Source organism: Alligator sinensis, unplaced genomic scaffold (genome assembly GCF_000455745.1).
Source record: "Alligator sinensis unplaced genomic scaffold, ASM45574v1 scaffold961_1, whole genome shotgun sequence".
Lineage (NCBI taxonomy): Eukaryota > Metazoa > Chordata > Crocodylia > Alligatoridae > Alligator > Alligator sinensis.
This window is the reverse complement of record NW_005842737.1, coordinates 498,107-518,441: the sequence shown is the minus strand read 5'-3', so window position 1 is coordinate 518,441 and position 20,335 is coordinate 498,107. Positions and strand designations below refer to the sequence as shown.

General features: G+C 46.9%; 1 protein-coding gene across 1 annotated transcript in view; it reads right to left on the bottom strand.

Annotated features, from left to right (window-relative positions):
- SHANK3 (SH3 and multiple ankyrin repeat domains 3) overlaps nucleotides 1-20,335 on the bottom strand; it is a 513,573-nt gene that overhangs the window by 85,371 nt on the left and 407,867 nt on the right. Inside the window, exon 19 of the mRNA XM_025216389.1 lies at nucleotides 16,474-16,598. Coding sequence (XP_025072174.1) covers nucleotides 16,474-16,598 — 125 coding nt within the window. The remainder of the gene's footprint in view (nucleotides 1-16,473; nucleotides 16,599-20,335) is intronic.

The window sequence follows — 20,335 nt, the reverse complement described above, 5'->3', positions numbered from 1 at the left end:
CTTACCAACCTCATCTCCTTGTACAATCAGGTAACTCACCACTTGGATAAGGGAGAGGAGGTTGACACTGTATACCTTGACTTCCAAAAGGCCTTTGATCTAGTATCCCACGATGTTCTTGTGACAAAAATTGGAGGACTGTGGGCTTGACTGTGAGACAGTTAGCTGGGTGGGGAGCTGGGTGCAGGGTAGGATCTAGAGAGTCCTAATGAACAGATCTGTGTCATCTTGGTAAGAAGTGGCCAGTGGTGTCCCACAGGGGTCGGTGCTTGGTCCAGTGCTTTTCAACCTTTTTATCAATGATTTGGATGTGGGGGTGAAGAGCTCACTGGCCAAGTTCGCAGATGACACCAAGGTATGGGGAAGCGTGGTCATGCTTGAAGATAGGCTGCAGATGCAGGCGGAGCTAGACAGGCTAGCAAGTTGGGTGGATTGGAACCAGGTGAAGTTCAACATCGAGAAATGTAAAGTGCTCCACCTGGGGACAAAAAATCCCCTACACACCAGCACCACGAATGAATGGGACCTGGGAGTAATAACAGACCACAGTATGAACATGAGCCGGCAGAGCGACGCTGTAGCCAACAGGGCAAATAATACCCTGGCGTGCATCAATCGATGCATCTCCAGCAAAACTAGGGAAGTGATTCTTCCACTCTACGTGGCATTGGTGAGACTACAACTGGAGTTCCGTGTCCAGTACTGGGCGCCACACTTCAACAAGGATGTGTCAAAGCTTGAGAGAGTCCAGAGAAGAACCATCAGAGACTTGCATGGCATACCGTATGAGGAAAGGCTGAGGGCCTGGCACTCTTCAGCCTGAAAAAGAGAGGGGACTTGATGTGGCTTACTGCTATATCTGGTGCATACATCAAGGGCTTGGTGAACAACTGTTCACCAGGGCACCCTTGGGGAAAACTAAGAGAATGGTCACAAACTCCTGGAAGACTGATTCAGGCTCAACATTAGGAAAAACTCCTTCGCAGTCAGGGTGTCCAGACTGTGGAACAGGCTCCCTCCAGAGGTGGTGCAATCGCCTACCCTGGAAATCTTCAAGAGGAGACTGGACGGTCACCTCGCTGGGGTCAGCTGACGCCCAAGTATCTTTCCTGCCTGATGCAGGGGGCTGGACCCAATGATCTCCCAAGGTCCGTTCTAGCCTCACAATCTATGAATCTTTGAACCAATACCAAAAAGCCTATTAGCAGTTTGTAAAAATGTTACACTGGGCACGTCTCCGCATTACATTTAATACCTGTAATAACAGGTACTACATTTAATGCGTATGTAAAACCCGGCGCATGGGGGTTTTTTACACTAATGTGCAGGAGACTAATTCTACCATGCATTACTGCATTAGCATGGTTTTTGCTGTGACGCACTAATGCGCAGTAGAATTAGTCTACTGCATGTTTAGCGTCTCGTGTAGATGTGCCCACAGTGTCTTAAAAAGACCTATTGCAAGAGGTTTGCAGAATGAACTGTACACCAGGACTAATGCCAGAATCAGCTGATAGATACGTACAATACCACAGGGTGTATGAAGCAGACCTGTTTGCTGAGGAAACTATCACTGCAGAAGAAGAACTGGTTGCTATACTAGCAGACGAACGAAGAAAGTCATGGCTGAACCTTGCTGAGATTGTGGATATGACATACAATAGTGAAAAAGTATGGACAACCATCCAGCAACTTACCAATGACCCAAAAAAGAAAGAACAGTGTCACTGAATATCAGATTGCAGATCAACTCATTGAAAATGGGAGGGCAGCAAATAAGCAACCCAAGATTTGAACCAAGAGAAAAGACAGCCAGGAGGTTTATCACTTTGGGATACATTTTACAATGGCTGAATTAACAGCTACAATAAACACTTTTAAAGATGGCAAAACCACCAGCCTTGATGATACTCACACAGAACAAATAAAACACTTCAGGCCAATGACAAGGCCCTGACTACTCCTGCTGTACCATGTGCGTGACCACACAAAGTACTCAAGACATGGTGGCAAGCGCATATTGTACCACTTCTAAACACAGGGAAAGACCCCTTAGATCCAAAGAACTTCAGACCTATAACCTTACTTTGTCACCTTGACAAACTCTTTGAATGCCTTACTTTAAACTAGTTGTCACTGGATGTCAAAGAACATCTCACCGCCAAGCAAGCTAGCTTCTGACTAGGGAAATTACATATCATTCAATTACATATCATTCAGTTATTAAACATCACCCAGCGTATCGAAGATGGCTTAAAAAAAGAGATGGTAACTGGTGCCATATCTGTACCTATCAGCAGCTTATGACACTGTAAACCATTGGAGGCTCCTTTAAAATATATATATGATACAACAAAAGATTCCCAACTATTACAAATAATATGATTCTTGTTGGAAAACTGCTGGTTCTACGTTGTTATGTAAGAAGTGGAGCTGATAGTGAAAACCAAGGAATGGCCCACCTCAAAGGTGGATACTTGCATCTATACTGTTTAACATCTACACCAACCTTCAACTATTTCATCCAGGCATGAGAAATGTTATTTATGCAGATGATTTGTGTACCACTCCCCAGGCTAAGAACTTCACCCAGATTGAAGTGACAGAACAAGGAACAATAGTCTCAAGATGCAGAAAGGGAGGTTTAGGTTGGATATTAGGAAAAAACTCTCTCATTAGGAGGGTGGTGAAGCACTGGGCTGAATGGAAATTGCAGGTGAATCACTGGATGCCTTAAACCAATGAATGTCAAAAGTCTCCACCTACTCCACATACTTACAAAGCAGCTCCACAGAAAAGGACCTGGGGGGACAGGGGGCAAGAAGCTGAACAGGAGCCAGCAGTGTGGCCTTGGTGCCAAGAAGGCGACCGGCATCCTGGGTGCATTGGTAGGAGCGTTGCCAGCAGATCGAAGGCAGTGATTCTTCCCCTCTATTCAGCACTGGGGAGGCCACATCTGGAGTCCTGTGTCCAGCTGTGGGCCCCCCACTACAGCAAGGATGTGGACACATTGGAGAGAGTCCAGCAGAAGGCAATGAAAATGGTTGGGGGGCCTGGACACAGGCCTTGTGAGGAGAGGCTGAGGGAACTGGGCTTCTTTAGTCTGAGGAAGAAGAGACTGAGAGGGGACTTAATAGCAGCTTTCAACTCCCTGAAGAGTGGTTCCAAAGAGGATGGAGCTGGACTGTTCTCAGTGGTTGTGTAAGCAGAGAACTAACATTTGTGTCAAATGTGGCTATCAGAGAACTGAAACGGCTGTGACACGTGTGGGCCTCCTCTATGTGTACGAGACTCAGAGCAGACAGCCAGACGATCGCGTCAGGCAGGTTTCGCGTAACAAAAACCTGCATTTGTACCACAAGGGAAGCCAATATCCTAGTGCTGAAATCTGTCTGGACCCAGATACAGAAAGCTGCAATAGCAGATACATGAAGTATTAAATGGATTGGTGTTAAAATGTTTAGATAAATTGTGAGACATGGGGCATGTCTACATATGCATCTAGCTGTGCCTAAATTTAATGCACATTAAGCTGATTTAGATTCATGCCTACACGTGCATTAATGCACTTTAGCTATTTGCGCCAAAATTTGATCTATACTTTTGCAGGTATCACATTTCAGCACGCATAGCTTAAAATTGCCATGTTAAGGCACATTAAGGGCACATGTAGATGCATGCCCTTAATGTGCCTTAAATTGGGCTAAAGTGTCTTAAATCAGCATGTGCAGATGTGTTCACAGTAGTATAAAAGAAAGAAAATAAAGAAGTCTCCTGCTGCAAAAGATATGCAGCCACAAGGAAGGATCTAGTCTGACCCAGCTTTGAAGACTGCGGTGAGAAAAAAGAAGTTTAAATAAAGCCAATCAGGAATCCTTGCTTACAATCTTAAGATCACGTTTACCAGCCACCCATAAATAAAAAATGTAACTGGAAGGAACTGGAAAGGGTAACTGTTCACCGCTGTGGGACTGCTGCACGTACCAAAACGCTTGCCCGGTGGAAGGTTGAAGGGGGATTTCCCTCCCTGGCTGTGGAGGAGCAGGCCAAGACCGCTCCTGGCAGAAGAGACTTATCCATAAGATGATGCTTATCCTCAGCAATGAATCTTGTTTTTGCCCATCAATCAGTAAACATAAGGCCCTACAAGGGGAGTCTGAGAGACCTGGATCTCTTCAGCCTCTGTAAGAGAAGGCTGAGAGGGGATCTTGTGGCCGTCTACAAATTCATCGGGAGGGGCCAGCAAGGAATAGGAGATGCTGTGTTTACCAGGGCACCCCTTGGGGTAACCATGAACAATGGCCACAAACTAAAAGACAGCAGATTTAGGCTGGACATCAGGAGGAACTTCTTTACGGTAAGGGTTGCCAGAATCTGGGATGGGCTTCCAAGGGAGGTGGCACTCTCCCTTACCTTGGGGGTCTTTAAAAGGGGACTGGACAAGCACCCGTTCCTGCCGAGGGCAAGAGGGCAGACTGGATGATCTATTGGGGTCCCTTCCAACCCTAACAACTATGAAACAAGGAGCAATGGTCCCAAGCTGCAGCAAGGGAAGTTTAAGTTAGATATCAGGAAGAACTTTCTTACTTGGAGAGTAGTGAAGCACTGGAACAGGTTATCCAGACAGGCAGCAGAATCTCCATCCTTGGAGGTTTTTATGACCCAGGTGGACAAAGCCTTGGCTGGGACGATGTAGTTGGGGCTGGTCCTGCTTGGAGCAGGGAGCACCGCAAGGCCATGAATGTGAGTGAGCAGAGGAGGCTGAACCCCATCAGTGATAGGGACCCCAACCCCCTCCCCCACCACTCCAAAGTCAAGTAGTCTGCCAACTGCCATCACCTCCACCTTTGTCTGGATTCAGATTCAGTTGCTTCGCCCACAAACACCCATGAGGTTATACCAATGCTTTATCATAACCTCATGGGCAACTGTGCCAAAGGTAGACCTAGTATGATCCACAGGACACAATCTCTCCGGTTGATCTCCAGATGAGGATCACTGAGCAGGGCTATCAGCACAGTCTCTGTGCTACACACAGGATGAAAGCCAGTCTGGCAGGGCTCCAGGAAGCTGACGTTATTCAGATGTGCTTGGAGTTTTGGGGTGACCTTCCGATCAATTAATGTCCCCAAAAAGGGGAACTTGAAGATGATAAGTGGCTAGGGATCTGGCATCCAGAGACAAGTTTTTGAGTAAGGATCAGACGTGTATTTGAATTGATCTATAACCCTGCTTCCTTCTCTTCCTTCAAATCATTCTGACTACAGTACCTGCAAGAAATCAGCCTACGATTTAATTATAAGGTGAAGGGACCACAGAAATGAACATAATAAACAAAGAATTAGCCAATGTACAAGTGCCCATACCAGTAACCAATATTCACAGTCACAGCTTCTGAGAGTAGAAGGGATTGCTAGAAAATTCACTCTGGCCTGCTGTACAATAAGGGCTAAAGAATTTCCTCTTTTATTCCTGTAAGGAGTCAGATAACTGGAGTTTGATTGCAGGATACCTCCTTCCAGTCTGGATGTGAAGCAATCAAGAGAGAGAGAAAACTCACCATTTCCTTAAACAGTGCGTTCAATGGCCATTTAACTACCCTCTGTTAAAAGCATGTGCTTTGCTTCTAATTTAAATGATCTGGCTCCAGCTTCCAGCTGTGGATCTACCTTTCCCTGCTAGATTCAGCAGCCCTCTAGTTGTGGGCTTCTTCTCACAGCAAAGGTACTTTAACCAAGTTGCCTCTCAATCTTGATAACATAACCAATTAAGCGTCAAGTCCTTCATTGCAAAACATTTCCCTCCACCCTTAAATCAGGATGGGGCAGAGAGCTTTCCATGGAGGCACTCTTGAAGATCCTTACAGACCTTTGGGTCTTAAAGAAATTTGGTGCTAAGAGTCCTTCATATTGCTTTCAACTGTTTTTGGTGTTTTGGAGCAAACTGGATGACAAGATGGTGATCTGTCCATCAGTCATCGGCTCCTTGCATGGCTCACATGCTACAGACATCCATTCGACCACGGGCCCTAACAATAACATAGTCGAGGAGGTGCCAGTGCTTAGAATGAGGGTGCCTCCAGGTGGTCTTGTATTTGTCTGAAGATGGTGTTTGTGATGACAAGACCATGCTCCATGCGTTTGCTCAAGTGAAGGATGCCATTGGAGTTGGCTTTCCCGACTCCTCCTTTCCCAGCGGTGCCACTCATGCCCAACTCTGGCACTGAAGCCACCAAGGAGAATGATCTTGTCCTCTTTGCTAGTTTAGTCAGTACATGATCAAGGTTTGAGAAGGACTGTTCTCAAGCACTGGGGCGTCTGCACTGATGACCGTGCCATACTGGTTGTTGCTGAACTTAAGACAGAGGGTCATAAGACACTTACAAATGCCCTCAGGGAGCTCTTTAAGGTGACAAGCTGGTTCTTGGTGATGAAGCTGATGCCATGAAGGCATCTGTCCTGAGCCAGTTCCCCTTCTAGAAGAAGGTGTAGCCTCCACTCTCTTCCCTCAACTGACCCTTATCCAGTTGTTGTGTCTCACTCACAGCTGCAATTATGATGCTGTACCTCACTAGATCCCCAGAGATGATGGCAATTCTTCTCTCTCATCATTCATTGATTGCTCAGTCATGGTAGCAGCTGCCAAATTGCACCCCTGTCTCAACCTAGGTGCAAGACAACCATCAGGTTACTGGTGCCTACCTGCGCATTTGTGGCTGGAGACTGCCAGATTCACTAGTCCTGTCTCTGACACCACTGCACACACTCTGTGCATCCCCACAGAGCGTGGGGAGGCCGGTACAAGGGAGAGTGTTGTTTCCTGCGGGAGAAGTCTGCACGTGACCTTGTTAATGTGAGGAAGCTGGTGCGTGGAAAGAGCAACTCCACAGTCTCAACAAGGTGAAGATCTGAGCCCAGTGGCAAGGGAGATCCCTAGACAACAGGAGACCTCCAGCTTGCTGCAGCCGTCTTCGTCTTTACAGTCATTGAGATCCTGACCTCTTCTTTCACCTGATCTGCCATTGAGGACTTGGGGTTTGGACTGTGGTTTGTCTGGAACCTCCCCTCAGGCCTGTTCACCATGCAAGACCCTGAGAGGAGCGCGAGACTCTGGACAAGATAGCTCTGAGGATCATTGGGGTACATGAGCCTCTCCACCACTACAAGGTCTTGGTCCATGGAGAGGACTGGGAGGTAACACGTAGAGATGAGACAGCGTACCAAAAGTTCTGGAAGACCTAGAAGGAATGTCGAGAAGATCCTGGCCTATCACGTTTTGATTTTGGGGCTGTTGAGGTGACCCAAGAAAGAGTAGTGACAATTAAGATGTATATAGCTTTTATTGAAGAGGAGGATAAAAGATGTTGGCTATCGAGGCACTGCAAAAGAGTGGAGAATGTGGACAAGGTCTGAGACCCAGATGGGTATGGACTGGGGCCTGGACAGCCTCAGTATTACTCTGGGTGGACTCAGTAGAGACAGGAAAAGGAATAGGCAAGAAGGGAGGACAGGAGGAACAGACGGAGGGAAGAGCGAAGAGAGAGAATGGCAGGGAGGGGCAGAAGAGGCAGGGATGAGAGGAGTAGAAAAGATGGAGGCAGGGAAAGGGAAGGAAGACTGGAGGTGGGAAGGGTTTCCCTACCTTTTTCCCTTCTCTTAGGTGAGGCTGTGGGGGAAGAAGAGAGAGGAGGAGGAGGATGACAACAACATGGAGTGGCTTGGAGGATGCACGACGTGGAAACCAGAGTGGCACATGTTTGAGAGGAGGCAGAGATGCAGGAGGAAAGAAAAGGAGATGAACAGACAACAGGAGTCTCCTTTCAAGTCGTCCCCCCCACCCCAGTCCACTCCTAGCCCCATGGCACTCAGGTTCATTGGGTCCTGCAGAGGAAAGCCAAAGCCCTGCCAGAGCAGAGTTCTTAGAAGAAGGCACAATACAAAGTTTGTCGCATGCAATGGACATGGTGAAAAGAAAAGGTGGAGGAGGAAGAAGACACGAGGAGCAGGAAGGATCAGTCTTGAGTTTGGAATCAAAGTGGAGTAATGCCCAGACCTGGACCTCAGCGCACAAACTGGTCCGGGAGGGAGGTGGGTAACTTCTTGGATAAATACAATTGTTATGCTAATATCAGTTAATGTAAGGAGCATTCACAACCATGTGAAATGGGGGAGGGGGGCAGTATTTGGATCAGATGGAGGCAGACGTGATAAGCCTGTGGGAATGAGGGATCTCGGGACAGAGGGAGTATAAAGACCTTATAGGAAGATGGAAGCATGGCCCATCCATGTGTTCGGGTAGTAACGAGAACAGGGTGACAGGTGTGGTGGTACTAATTAAAGGTTCACAGCTGCAGCTAATAAGCTATCAGGAGATAACTGGGGGAAGAGGGTTACATGCGATTGCGGAGAAGGGAGGGGAAAGGTTTCGAAAACAAGGTTTATGCACCGGCTGCGTGGGAGGCGAGCTGCGCCCTCTTACAGGAACTGGTGGTTTCCCACTGGGAGCACTGCCTCTAACACTGGTTGGAGATTAACTGCATATTGGAGGAAGGAGATAGGATGGGGAGCAACACCTCAGGATTAGATAGGACCTCACAGATACGGGCAAGGATGGCAGCGGAGCATAAACTACAGGACAGCCAAAAGGCAGTGTCTAGCGCTGAGTGTAGGTTTACTAGATTAGATGCGGTGGGCTGCTCATGGTCCTGCATAGACTTCATTTTGGGGTCTGCAGACTGGAAAGTCCAAGCGGCAGAGAGAACACCGGTCTTCTTCCCTGCTACTGAGGACAGTGCTGGGAGGGGGAGAGCAAGGAACATCAAGGAGAGGGCAGTGGAAGTTATATACGAGACTACTGGAAGATGAACAAGTGTGCAGATGGTATAGAAGCCACTATGGGGAAACAATGGGGAATGGGGAGCAATGCAAGGAATGTATACAAGCAGAGTGAGATGGTGGGAAGATGTTAAAGAAAGAACACAAAAATGTTTTCAGAATGTGGGGTAAAGATGGGCCTGGGAAAAGCAGAAGAGGTTTACAAGGTTGCAACAGAGACTTGCAGCATCTCCTATGATTAGCAGAGAAGGGGTTCCTGGTAGCAGAGGAAATTAGAGACATGAAAAACCTACTGAAGAGGGGTTGAGAGAGAAAGGACAGAAAAAAATCTTCTTTGTGAAGGCTGCCTGAGTGGAGAAAAGAGAAGAATAGTCTTCTTGCTTTACCCAAAGGAGAGAAAAAAGTATTACAGCAGTGTGGAATGAGAGGGGAGCATGGTACCAAAGACAGATGAGATACTGAGCATGCTGAAGGAGTTTTACCAAAATTTGTACTCCGGCAGAGTGCTGCATCAGGGAGCTCGATTCCCGTTTCTGGCAGTGTTTACAGGGGCGCATGGAGGAAAGTGAGAGGCATCAGCTAGAGAAGGTGTGGATGCTGGAACAACTATGGGAGGCAACGTCAACCTTCAAGACAGGAAAGGACTCAGGGAATGATAGGCTCCAAGCAGAATTTTACAGGACTTTTGGGGACCTGTTAGCAGTGTTCAAGGAGCGCCTGGAGGGAGCAGCTGGGGGCAGGTATAGACACAGGAATAATAATGCCATTGTACAAGAAAGGAGAGTGGGAAAAGTTGCAGAACTGGAGGCCAATCACTTACTGAACCTAGATTATAAAATAATGACCAAGATGTTGTAGTATGAATTTTTGCATATTAGTTATTATGTTTAAATGATAACAGTATTGAATTGATAAACCTCTATGATTTTAGGACCAACTAAAACTCCATTTAGTGCTTGTTCCCTGCCTGACATGAGTAGATGAACTCTGTATGCCATGTGAACGTGAGTGTCTGTGTGAGAGGGTGAATGGTGAAAGAATGGTAACTATTTGCATGAAAACAGAAAAAGATTTACCTGATTGTGTAAGCAACAAGGCGCCAATGTATACGTTACCAGACAGTAAACTAATTAAGCTAATTAATGGATGGCTGAAGAACTTGTCTGTGATCAGGTGCAAAGAAGAAGGAATTTTGCATATCCTGCCATTTGAACTGCATAATACTTCAAGGCAGAGATACCAACTACAATGCTTTAAAGACAGAATGCTTCAAGGCAAAGATCAAGACTGAAATATCAGCTCTGAGATAACCAACTTTACTGCAATGACCTCATTGGAGATACACTGGAATGACCTCAAGTTGAGATAACCAGAAGAAACAACCTCTAATTAAAAACTGAGCATGGAAAAAACCCCAATGCTAAAAAACAACTTAAAACCCCTAAAAAAGGGAGATGCAGAAAAGCCAAGATGGGGAATCCACTCTCTGCAACCTCATGGAGCACAGGCATGAATGCCTGTATACCCCCGCCCATGTCCTCAATAAGCCTGGACCAGTGTTAATACTGAGTAACGAGTTCCTGTCTGGCAGTCTGAACAAGATGGGGGTCCCCCCCAACGTTTCTAAATTGGACTGAGACTATACAAAAGATCATGGTCTAGGATACAAGTGAATGGTCATCTAATGGAATAAGTCAAGGCCAGATGAGGCGTGAGAAAGGGGTGCTCTGTTGCGAATCCTACATATTCATCTGCGCCATCCAGCTACTGGTGCAAAAGATCAGGATAGATCGTGTGATCGAGAGTGTGCTGGAAGGAAAGGGACCACGAGCAAAAGGCACGATGTACATGGATGATGTTAATATCTTAGCAAGAGACACCACGTCCCTAGAACAGGCACTGAGACATACAAATGAATATGAAAAGGCACTGGTGGCAAAACTAAATATACAAAAAAAGTGCCTGGTGGTGAGGAAAAGGGAAGGAATGGGAAAACTGGGGTAACAGGTCACAATGGACCCAATCCAAATATTGGGAGTGGAGGCAAACACATGACAGATAGGCAAAGCAGCCTGGGTGCTAAGAGCCAACTCAGGCTAGAAGCGGTTCTGTGCAGGGTGCTGTCGTGAGCTTTCTTGCAGCATTGTGGAGGGCAAGAAGCTTACTAGTCTTGTAACAACTGGACTTGTCGGTAGAAGATACCTTGCGTTTGGGCTTGAATGAACTGGGGTGGTGTTGCTGGTGGGACACAAGAGAACTAGGTAAGGAGCAGGTGATGAATTTATGGAAAAGAAAAGAATGGCAATACCTAGTAGATTTAGGAGGATGAAAAGGTGATGAGTAGGGATCTACCTAAACCACACCAGAAGCGCGCTGCACAGCCACTCCTATAATTTTGCTCTTTTTGCCATGTATTCCCCTGCCACTGATTGGCGGAGGGACCGCAGCAGCCCTGCTGCTCGCTGTTGATCAGCTGGGGGACAAAAACTGTGGGTTTAAATATGCTGCAGTTTTTGCCCCCCAGCTGATCAGCAGCGAGCAGCAGGGCCGCGGGGCCCCCTTGGCCAATCAGCAGCAAGCAGCAGGGCCACCAGGTCCCCTCGGCCAATCAGTGGTGGGAGGCAAAAACCAGCACGATTTAGGTAGATCCCTAAGGATGAGTCCTGAGAGGCGGCAGAGCTATAGCAGCTGGCCACGGGTTGGCTAGGGAAGCCATGACAGGGGCTAAGACAAGACATATATGGGATAAGGGGTGACAGGAATTAATAGATGAGCTTGGAAGGCAACAGGGAATAATGCGGTATTAAGAAACAAAGGTGTCCAGGCCTCTGGATTAATGGAATCATGGGATAATGTATAAATCTTCTAGGTTTTCTGTTGATCTTATTTGTTGAAGTTTTGGAGGCGCACAGAAGCATGCTTTAAGTTTTGCCACCTTATTGTTTCTTTTCCTTCTTAGTTGATGCAGTTTTTGTAAGGTAATATAAGATGATGGAAGCTTGTTTTAAGTTTAAATACTTTATTGTTTTGTTGGCCTGTAATTAATATAGTTTTCTTTGTAAAACAACATAAGCAGATGGAAGAAGGGTTGTAAGTTTTTGATACTTGCATCATCATCATCATCATCGTTATCATCATAAGAAGTTCTTATCAGTGTGTTTGCCCAATGTGGGTCAGGTGTTTCATGGGCATATCCAGCATGTGCTGCATTCAGTCAGCTTCAAAGCTGGTTTCCATAACTTAGCACATTGCTTCTAGCTGCAGTTTAATGATAGACAATGTGTTTAAAGGGGGCGGGGGGTGAGGTGTCGCTGGTATGCAAATAAGATAAGAGGCTTTCTTCCCCATGCTAATTGTGGGGAAAAAAACTCATCTTACATTTGAGTAAATATGGTATTTGCTATATGTGCAGATATCACAGATGAAAAAAGCAGTGTTTTTTTTTTTCTAATTCCTGCCTTCGCTTCTCTTTCTGAGGCTTAGATTTAATTTAAAACTGCCCTTTTCTGTGATTCACTGATCCTTAGGCAATTGAAACTTTTTGGTCATCTGGTAAACTTCTTGTAAAAAAACCCTCATATTTCACTCATGCCTATTTCCAATACATTCCTTGAACAATTTTTCTCAGTGTTAGAAAGTTGGACCTTTTCCTTGAGGAGCACTGAAGGGCTGTATTACTGGCTGAGACTGTCTCTGTTCATAATGCATGCAACTGGGCCATGAACACTGATCCTTAGGCACCCACCAACTTCCAGTCCAGTGATCAGTAAATCTTTATATGCAGAATGAGGTTTAAGCTAGAATCACATCATATCAGATGTTAGAAAACGATTACAAGTTTATAGAAATTCTAACAATGTTTACCTGCTGGCTGAATAGAGCAACCAACACGCGTCTTTCAAACCAGGCCTCCGTCATAACACATTTTTTCTTTCCACAAATTACAGACAGGTACTTAAGGAAAAACTCAGCCTATTGTCTAGTTTCATTTAATGTCTGCAAGTAGCTGTCTCAATAGTTGCAAGCAAAGGGTAATTATTAAAGGGTCCATGTCAGGATGGCAGGAGGTTTTGCGTGGCATCCCACACGGGTCTGTCCTGGGCCTGGTGCTGTTTAACGCATTTATTAACAATTTGGATGCTGGCATAGAAAGCTCTTGGAGCAAGTTTACAGATGACATGAAACTGCACAGGATTGTGAACACACTGGAGGATACGAGTGCAATTCAGAAGGATCTCGACAGATTGGACAGTTGGGCTAGGGCTAACAGGATGAAGTTTAATGAGGACAAATGCCAGGTACTGCACCTCGGGCAGAATAATGAAAAACACAAATACACAATGGGGGACCTCTGGCTGGATGGCAGCTCTGTGGAGAAATATCTGGGAGTCTTGGTAGATCACAAACTCAATATGAGTCTGCAGTGTGATGCAGCCCCAAGAGGAGAATGAGGTTTTGGGGTGCATCAACAGAAGCATGAGGTGCAACACACAGGAGGTGATAGTGCCTCTACTCAGCACTGGTTAGGCCTGGTCTAGAGCAAGTTTTGGGATCTGCATTTTGAAACAGAAGTGGAGATTTTAGAGAGGGTTCAAAGGTGGACAACAAAGAACAAAAAGGGTTTGGAAAGTAAGTCATATGAGGAGAGGCTGAAGAAGTTGGGCATGTTCAGCTTGTGGAAAAGGCACTTAAGGGTGAACATGATAACAGTCTTCAAATACTTGAAAGGCTGACATAAAGAAGAGGGAAAGCACCTTTGCTCTCTTGCTGCGGAGAGCAGGACATAGACCAATGGCTTAAAGTTGCAGCAAAGCAGGTTTAGATTGGATCTCAGGAAACACTTCTTCACTGTCAGAGCAGGGAGGTGGTGAGACAGATGCCCAGGGATGGTGGGGACTGTCCAATACTGGAGGGGTTCAAGAGGTAGGACAGTCACTGGTTGGGGGTGATCTAGCCGTAACTATGCCTATGTTCGACTATGAGGATTTGCCATGGTTCTGGGCTTTGCTGGTTCCCTCTGCCCCACTTTTCTCCTATGTGTCAGAGTGTTTTTAAGCCTTCTAGAGGTATTGGGTGTTGGCTGCAGCCAAGGCTGGGGACTTCGACTGGGGTGTGCCAATGCTTCTGCTGGGATAAAAACCAGAGGGTCTTGCCCCTTTTGCTCAGGATCAGGTTAATTGCCATATTTAGGGCCACAAAGGAATTTTACCCCATGTCAGATTGATATGGACAGTGATTTTTGCCTTCCTCTGAACCAGGGTTGGGGTGGGGCGGATGGGGGGGCACAGCCTCTTCCTGGCATTTCTTGAGCATATACTGACATGTCATAGGAGCAGGACAGTGGCTGCCGTGGTTTCCCTGTGGCAGGTTTGCGTGTTAGGTCTGTGTTGGGTCAGGGTTTATAGTTGTTTATGTAGAGTTTAGATTATGGTTTGTCTGGGCTGGTTTGGACAGGGCTGAACCTGCCTCAGGCATGGGTTGGACTAGACGTGACCTCTGGAGCTCCCTCCCAGCCCTACTTCTCCATGACTCCATTTCCTACAGCTCCTTCTTCCACTGCGGCGTGGGTCATTATTCCACAGAGCAAACATTCAGCATCCTAGTCCTTGTGCCACCACTGGGGCTAGGTACAGACACTGAAAAAGCCCGAGGAGGAACTGATCTAAGTTATGTGGTTTTCTGTGAGTGGCGTAGTTTAGATCGGTAGCGAACAGAACATACATTTGCCCTGCGGGAGGTGAGGAGGGGGGGGAGCAAATCTTTGACTGGGTTCCACCATTTTTAAACCAGTCTGCATGTACTGAACTTCTGTTCTGTTATGGGTATAGACTGGTTCCAGATCTTGTACTGGTACAAGTGTAATGTCTGTACCTGGCTTGGTTCACCTCCAAGTTCCTGATGTGGGAAGTCAGGACGAAAGTAACTCTGAGAAGGTCACTTGGACTTTTCTTCTCTTTGCCCCCCACAACACTTCCCACTCTTTAATAGCCTGTGTGGATCCAGTGCTCATGCTCACCCTCCTTAACCTTTCAGCTCCCTTCTACAACTGGCCAGACCTTTCTTGAACTTTTACTCTCCCTTGGCCTCCATAACCCCATCCTCTCTTGGCGTTTCTCCTGTCTCCCTCATCACGTCTACAGTATGTACTCTGGAAGATCTACTTCCTCCCTCCTGCCCCTCTGCAGGTTTCTGTGGGGATCCCAAAGAGTCCTGTCCTTGCCTGTCTTTTCTCCTTCTGTATCTTACCTGACTCATTTTACTCACAGACCAAAATTGAACGACTCACAACCCTGCCTCGCTGCTTTAGACCCATTGCCTTCTGCTCATACAGAAATCTCAGCCTGTCTCTCTGACATTTCATGGATGATTAGGCATCCTGTCAAAGTCAACATGACTAAGACAGAGCTCCTAATCTCCCTCCACTTTGAAAAAAACCCCTCTCAACTTCTTCCTTGGTGACTTCTTTAAGGTACTTGGTGCATAATGTGGCTAAGACCGTCTTTCCTGTCTATCTGCACAGCTAGCACTTTTGTCAAGGCTCTCAGCTCAGGCCTTGAATTTAAATGTTCAAACAAGTTTCTCCATGATTTCTCCCACACGCTCCCCCATGCTTGGGAGACCCCACCCTGCAAACAGCTGCAGAACTAACACATGCTCTCCTTCAAATCCCTCCTGAAAACTCCCCTTTCCTGCAGTGCCTCTGGAAGTGAGAGTAGTCACCCTGCTGATGTGCAGAGTAGTCACCCTGGGTGTTGCCCTTCTTCTTGGCCTGACCTCTACGTGTAACGTGATATAAATATTAAATACATGCTGACCATGCTTCAGTATGCTTCTTGCACTTGGTAACTCGTTATCACTGGCTAAGGGTTTGGGTTCCAGGGTGCTAACTCTTGCTATACAACACTCAGGTATATGGGCATGAAGGGCAAGTCAGTTTTTATACTAGTCAGTGGGGTTTACCCAAGGTGGGTCTGGATTATGTCAGTCCGCTTATACATCAAAACAAAGGGTAATAATATTACCGTTGTTCTAATACTTCAATATATGGCAGCACTGAATGATAGCACCAACATAATCAGGAAAGGCCACATGGAAAAGTGTCACTCACACAGGGTGAAAGCAGTGCACAGCTACCCCCTAACTGCCTGACCACGACTTTCCCAAGTCCAACAGAGATACTGAAACAGGACAGTACTGTGCCAGGTCAATCCTGCTGCTGTCTGTGCTGTAATTTCAAATCAGCCTGGACAAAGCTCCAGTTCCTGTTTGGTAATAAACAATCCCGCACTGGTCTCCAGGAAGGACACCAAATAGATCTTTTCTGTCTCTGACTTTTAGTAATATAGGACTCTGGTTAGTGGAAGGGGACATGCCAGTCTGTTTCCTTCCTGGTGAAATATGAAGCACCGCTGATTGCACATTGTCCCTGGCTGCACTATCACGGGTGGAGAGCTTGGAGGTTTTTGACTTATTTTCCCAAGCAGACAAGTCAGGAGGGATATTCCAAGACATTTAAATGAGTAATGCTTAGCCCTGAAAGTGCTTTACAGCAGGAGGTAGTTTCCAGCATGATTTATGTTTCTCATGTGCAGAATAACATATTGGTTGGCACCCCCTCCTCCTCAGCCTCTAGACTTACCTCTATCAGAAAGTCCCCAGTGCGGAGTCCTGCTCTCCAGGCCACACCTTCCACGTCCACGGATTCCAGGTACTGGAGAGCTGGGAAAGCGGGGGTTGGGGTGAACTCCTCAATCGGAGTCTCCGCTGAAAGACAAGACAGGGACCTCCAGTTACAAGTCAGCTGAGGGCAGCCAGCGGTATGTTTGGTGAAGTTTAGAAAAGTTCTTTCCAGAAGCTTAAGTGGCTCACAGGAAACGTGGACAGGTGTCCTTGCCAAACAGCCCAAACTGCTCCAAGTCCTGAGATAAACCAGGGTTGCATGTTTAGTTCTCTAAGGTGTTTCTCCATGTAGACGCTGTACTGGCCTCCAGAACCTCGTTTACCCCAAAGACCTCCCCACGGGGTCCCAAGGTGATGTTCACCTCTACAACTGCACAGGCAGCACAGTGAGCTTTTGACAGAAAGGAGGTCACAGGGGTCTTTAGGTTTAAATACATATCTGAGTAGGAAATATGTTCCCTAGTATGAATCAAAGTCCTTCTCTCACCAACTGAAATCTCTCCTCAGCACAGAGCAGCTCCTTATCCATCCTCCATCCTCGGCACCCTTGCTTGTCGACAATGCCTCTCAGCCCGTCCTGCTTCACCGTCCGTTCAGGGCGAGGTCATGCAGGCTTGGGCTGGTGACCATGTTGGGAGGGATGCGGATCAAGCACGTAGCCCAGTAACTCCTGCCCAAGCTCCCTTCTCATTCAGACGGGAGCTGGAAGGTGCCTAAGTTTGCCTCCAACCCTGATCCACAAGGCATGCTCTGTGGATGCCTAATGCCGGATCGTATCCAGTTAAAGCCTGTCAGCCTTCATGCACAACGCCCACGACCACTCTCATGGGTAGAAACAGTGTTGTCAAGGCTTCTGCAAGCTGCCTAGCAGCTGGAGCACTTGCCCAGCAAGTGGGGGACTGGGGTTGTAAGTCCTCCGCAGCACGAGGAGGCACCTGCCTATGTCTCCCTCTGCCCTGCGAACCCGTCTGTAGACATGCGCTGGCTGAAGTGGGCAACAGGGCAGCCAAGCCTGCAAGATACGCAGGGCCAAGAAGAGAGGAAGCACAAGGGAGCCTGCCTGTGTGGCCCAGTGATGGCCCTTTTAACCAGGGACGTCTTCAAGTGACCCAGGCTGTCCCGATGGCAGGGGAAGGGCGAGCTGCGAGTGGGAGCGCAGCCACATGCCTGCCAGCAGCGATGACACCAGCACCGCGGCAGGTCCTGCGTTCAGCTCCGAATTCAACGCCCCGTGTCGATTGGGTGTTGGGCCAGGCAGCCCCGCTCCCTCAGTGCTCTGGACCCGGGGAGGATGGGACTGCTTCATGTGCAGCCTGACTCGGGCTGCAGGGTCTGAGGGTGGGGTTCAGGCCCATGCCTGCACCTAGCATTTCCAATTGGCTGGCTCCTTGCTTTCCAGCCCCTAAGCACTCAGCATCACTCTTTCATAAGGCCTATTTCTCTCTGTTGATTACACGATATGCAACTCCCCCTCTCTCCTGCCAACCCAGATCACGCTCTGGAGGCGAGGTGCTTAATTTCTAGACACTGACATGCCTAAGTAGAGCACCACAGACCCAGACCAATTTGGATTACTGCTAAAGCCTCTGCCTGAGCTGGTGCACTGGATTCCAAGGGCACAACTGGGGATGTAGCCTCGACTGCCCTACACCGCCCTGCTCTAATTCAGGAGTGAGCACAAACCCAGGAGTCGAGCTGAAAGGGGTGGGGAGAACCGGGGCTGAGTATGCAGAGGGACGGTTCTAGGACAGTTAACAGCTCAGAAACTTCCCTTCTTTGAGTGGCATCCACATATTCCCACTATGATAAGGTCTTGCTGAGCGTGTTCTTCCATCCCTTGGTGGCTGCACACCAGCCAGCTCATATCTGTTGTGACATGCAGTCCGATTCGTCTGTGCCGTCTTGGAACTGAGTAACCAGCCCTCGTCCTCCCTCCGTCCCAGCCTTACCCCATACAGAATACAGCAGTTGTCTATTTTTGCTGATGACGACAACACACATTCATTTTGCTATGATTTGTAATGTGGCTGTGGAACGCAATTTTTGAAAGGACTTTTTTTTCCCCCATTTGGAAGCCAGCAAATATCAGGCTGACCTCCAGGGTGTTCTTCCCTAAATTTCCTTTTGAGCTTTCTTTTCTTCAACAAGGTGGATACACATTGTTTCAGACATAACTAGATCATCAAAAAGCAATCAGATCGGTATTGGCTAATATGGTGTGAACAAAATTGGCTATCGGTATCAGCCCAAAAAATCTCTATCGGTGCACCCCTAATATATTCCTAGTGTGTGTGTGTGTGTGTGTGTGTGTGTGTGTATATATATATATTCCCTTAATCAAATTCCTTAAGGCAGCTCTCAGTGTAAAAACAACAAGGGGGGAGTTGGAACACAACCCTTTTACTCCATTAGAGACAGGAAGAGGTTTGGAGGTATCACTGTCTTCAGTGATGAAATAGCCAAGATGAGCTTGTAATACAAGATGCAAAGAAGGCAAACTGAGCTGCTCGGTTACTCTGACTCTGTCTTCATGAAAAAATAACCTGCAACCAGATGGCGAACAAGGATTATATAGACAAGAAAGGGTTCAGGCTGAGGGCCACGGTGATGAAAGAGACTGTCAGAGTTTTTGATCAGTTTGAACTAAAGCAGGAACAATGAACTTCATCTGAGGGTACTAAAGGACCCGATTGAAGGGACCTCAGAGCCCTTGACAATTATATTTACCAAAGTCGTGGGAGATGGGCAAGGCTACAGAGGACTAGAGAAGGGCCAATGTAATGTCACTCTTTAAAAAAAGACAAAAAGGAGGATCTGGAGAATTATAGACTGTTAAGCCTCACCGCAGTACCCAAGATATCACTGGAACAATTTATAAAGAAGCATCCATTTGTAAGAGGAAAGGCTGATCATAAGCAGCAAGCATTGAGGTGCTCAGAGCAAATCATACCACAGAAACTTGATCTTCTTCTTCAACAAAGTAGCTGGGTGGATGAAGGGAATGCAGTGGACATAGCGTATTTGGACGTTAGTGAGGTTTCTCACAAAGTCCCACATGACTGTCTATTAAAAAAAAAATTGGAGAAATGTGGTACAGACAAAACTACTACAAGGTAGATAGACAATAGCTGCAAGCAAAGCATAATTATAAATGGATCCTTGTCAGAATGGCAGGAGGTTTTGCGCTGGAGTCCCACGGGATCAATCCGGGGGTCAATGATCTTCACTCTGTTTATTAATTATTTGCAAGTTGGAATAGAGAGCTTTCTGATCAAGTCTGAAAATTACCCAAAACTGAGAAAGACTGCAAATACACTGGAGGACAGAAGAACTTGATAACTTGGAAAGCTGGGCTGCAGACAACAAAAAGAAGTCCAACACTGACAAATGCAAGGTGCTCCAGCTTGGGCAGAATAACCAAAAACACAAATACAAAGCGGGTGACAACTGGCTGAATGGCAGCAATGTGTGAAAAGTTCTTGGGGCCTTGAAGCATCCGAGACTCAACATGAATCTTCAAAGCAATACAGCTGCAAAGGTGGCAAATGCAGTTGTGAACTGCACCAACAGGAGTAGTAGGTGCAAGACATAGGAGGGGATAGTGCCACACTACCCTGTGCTAGTTAAGTAACACAGAGTGCCATGTGTAGTTTTGGGCTCCAAATTTTAAGAAATATGTGGAGAAATTAGAGGTCTTCCAGAGACAGGCAACAAAAAGGATGAAGAGCTTAGAAGGCAAGTCGTATGAGGAGAGCTTGAGAGAAAGAGGCATATTCAGCTTGCAAAAGAAGCGACTAAAAGGGGAAAGGGTAGCAGTCTTC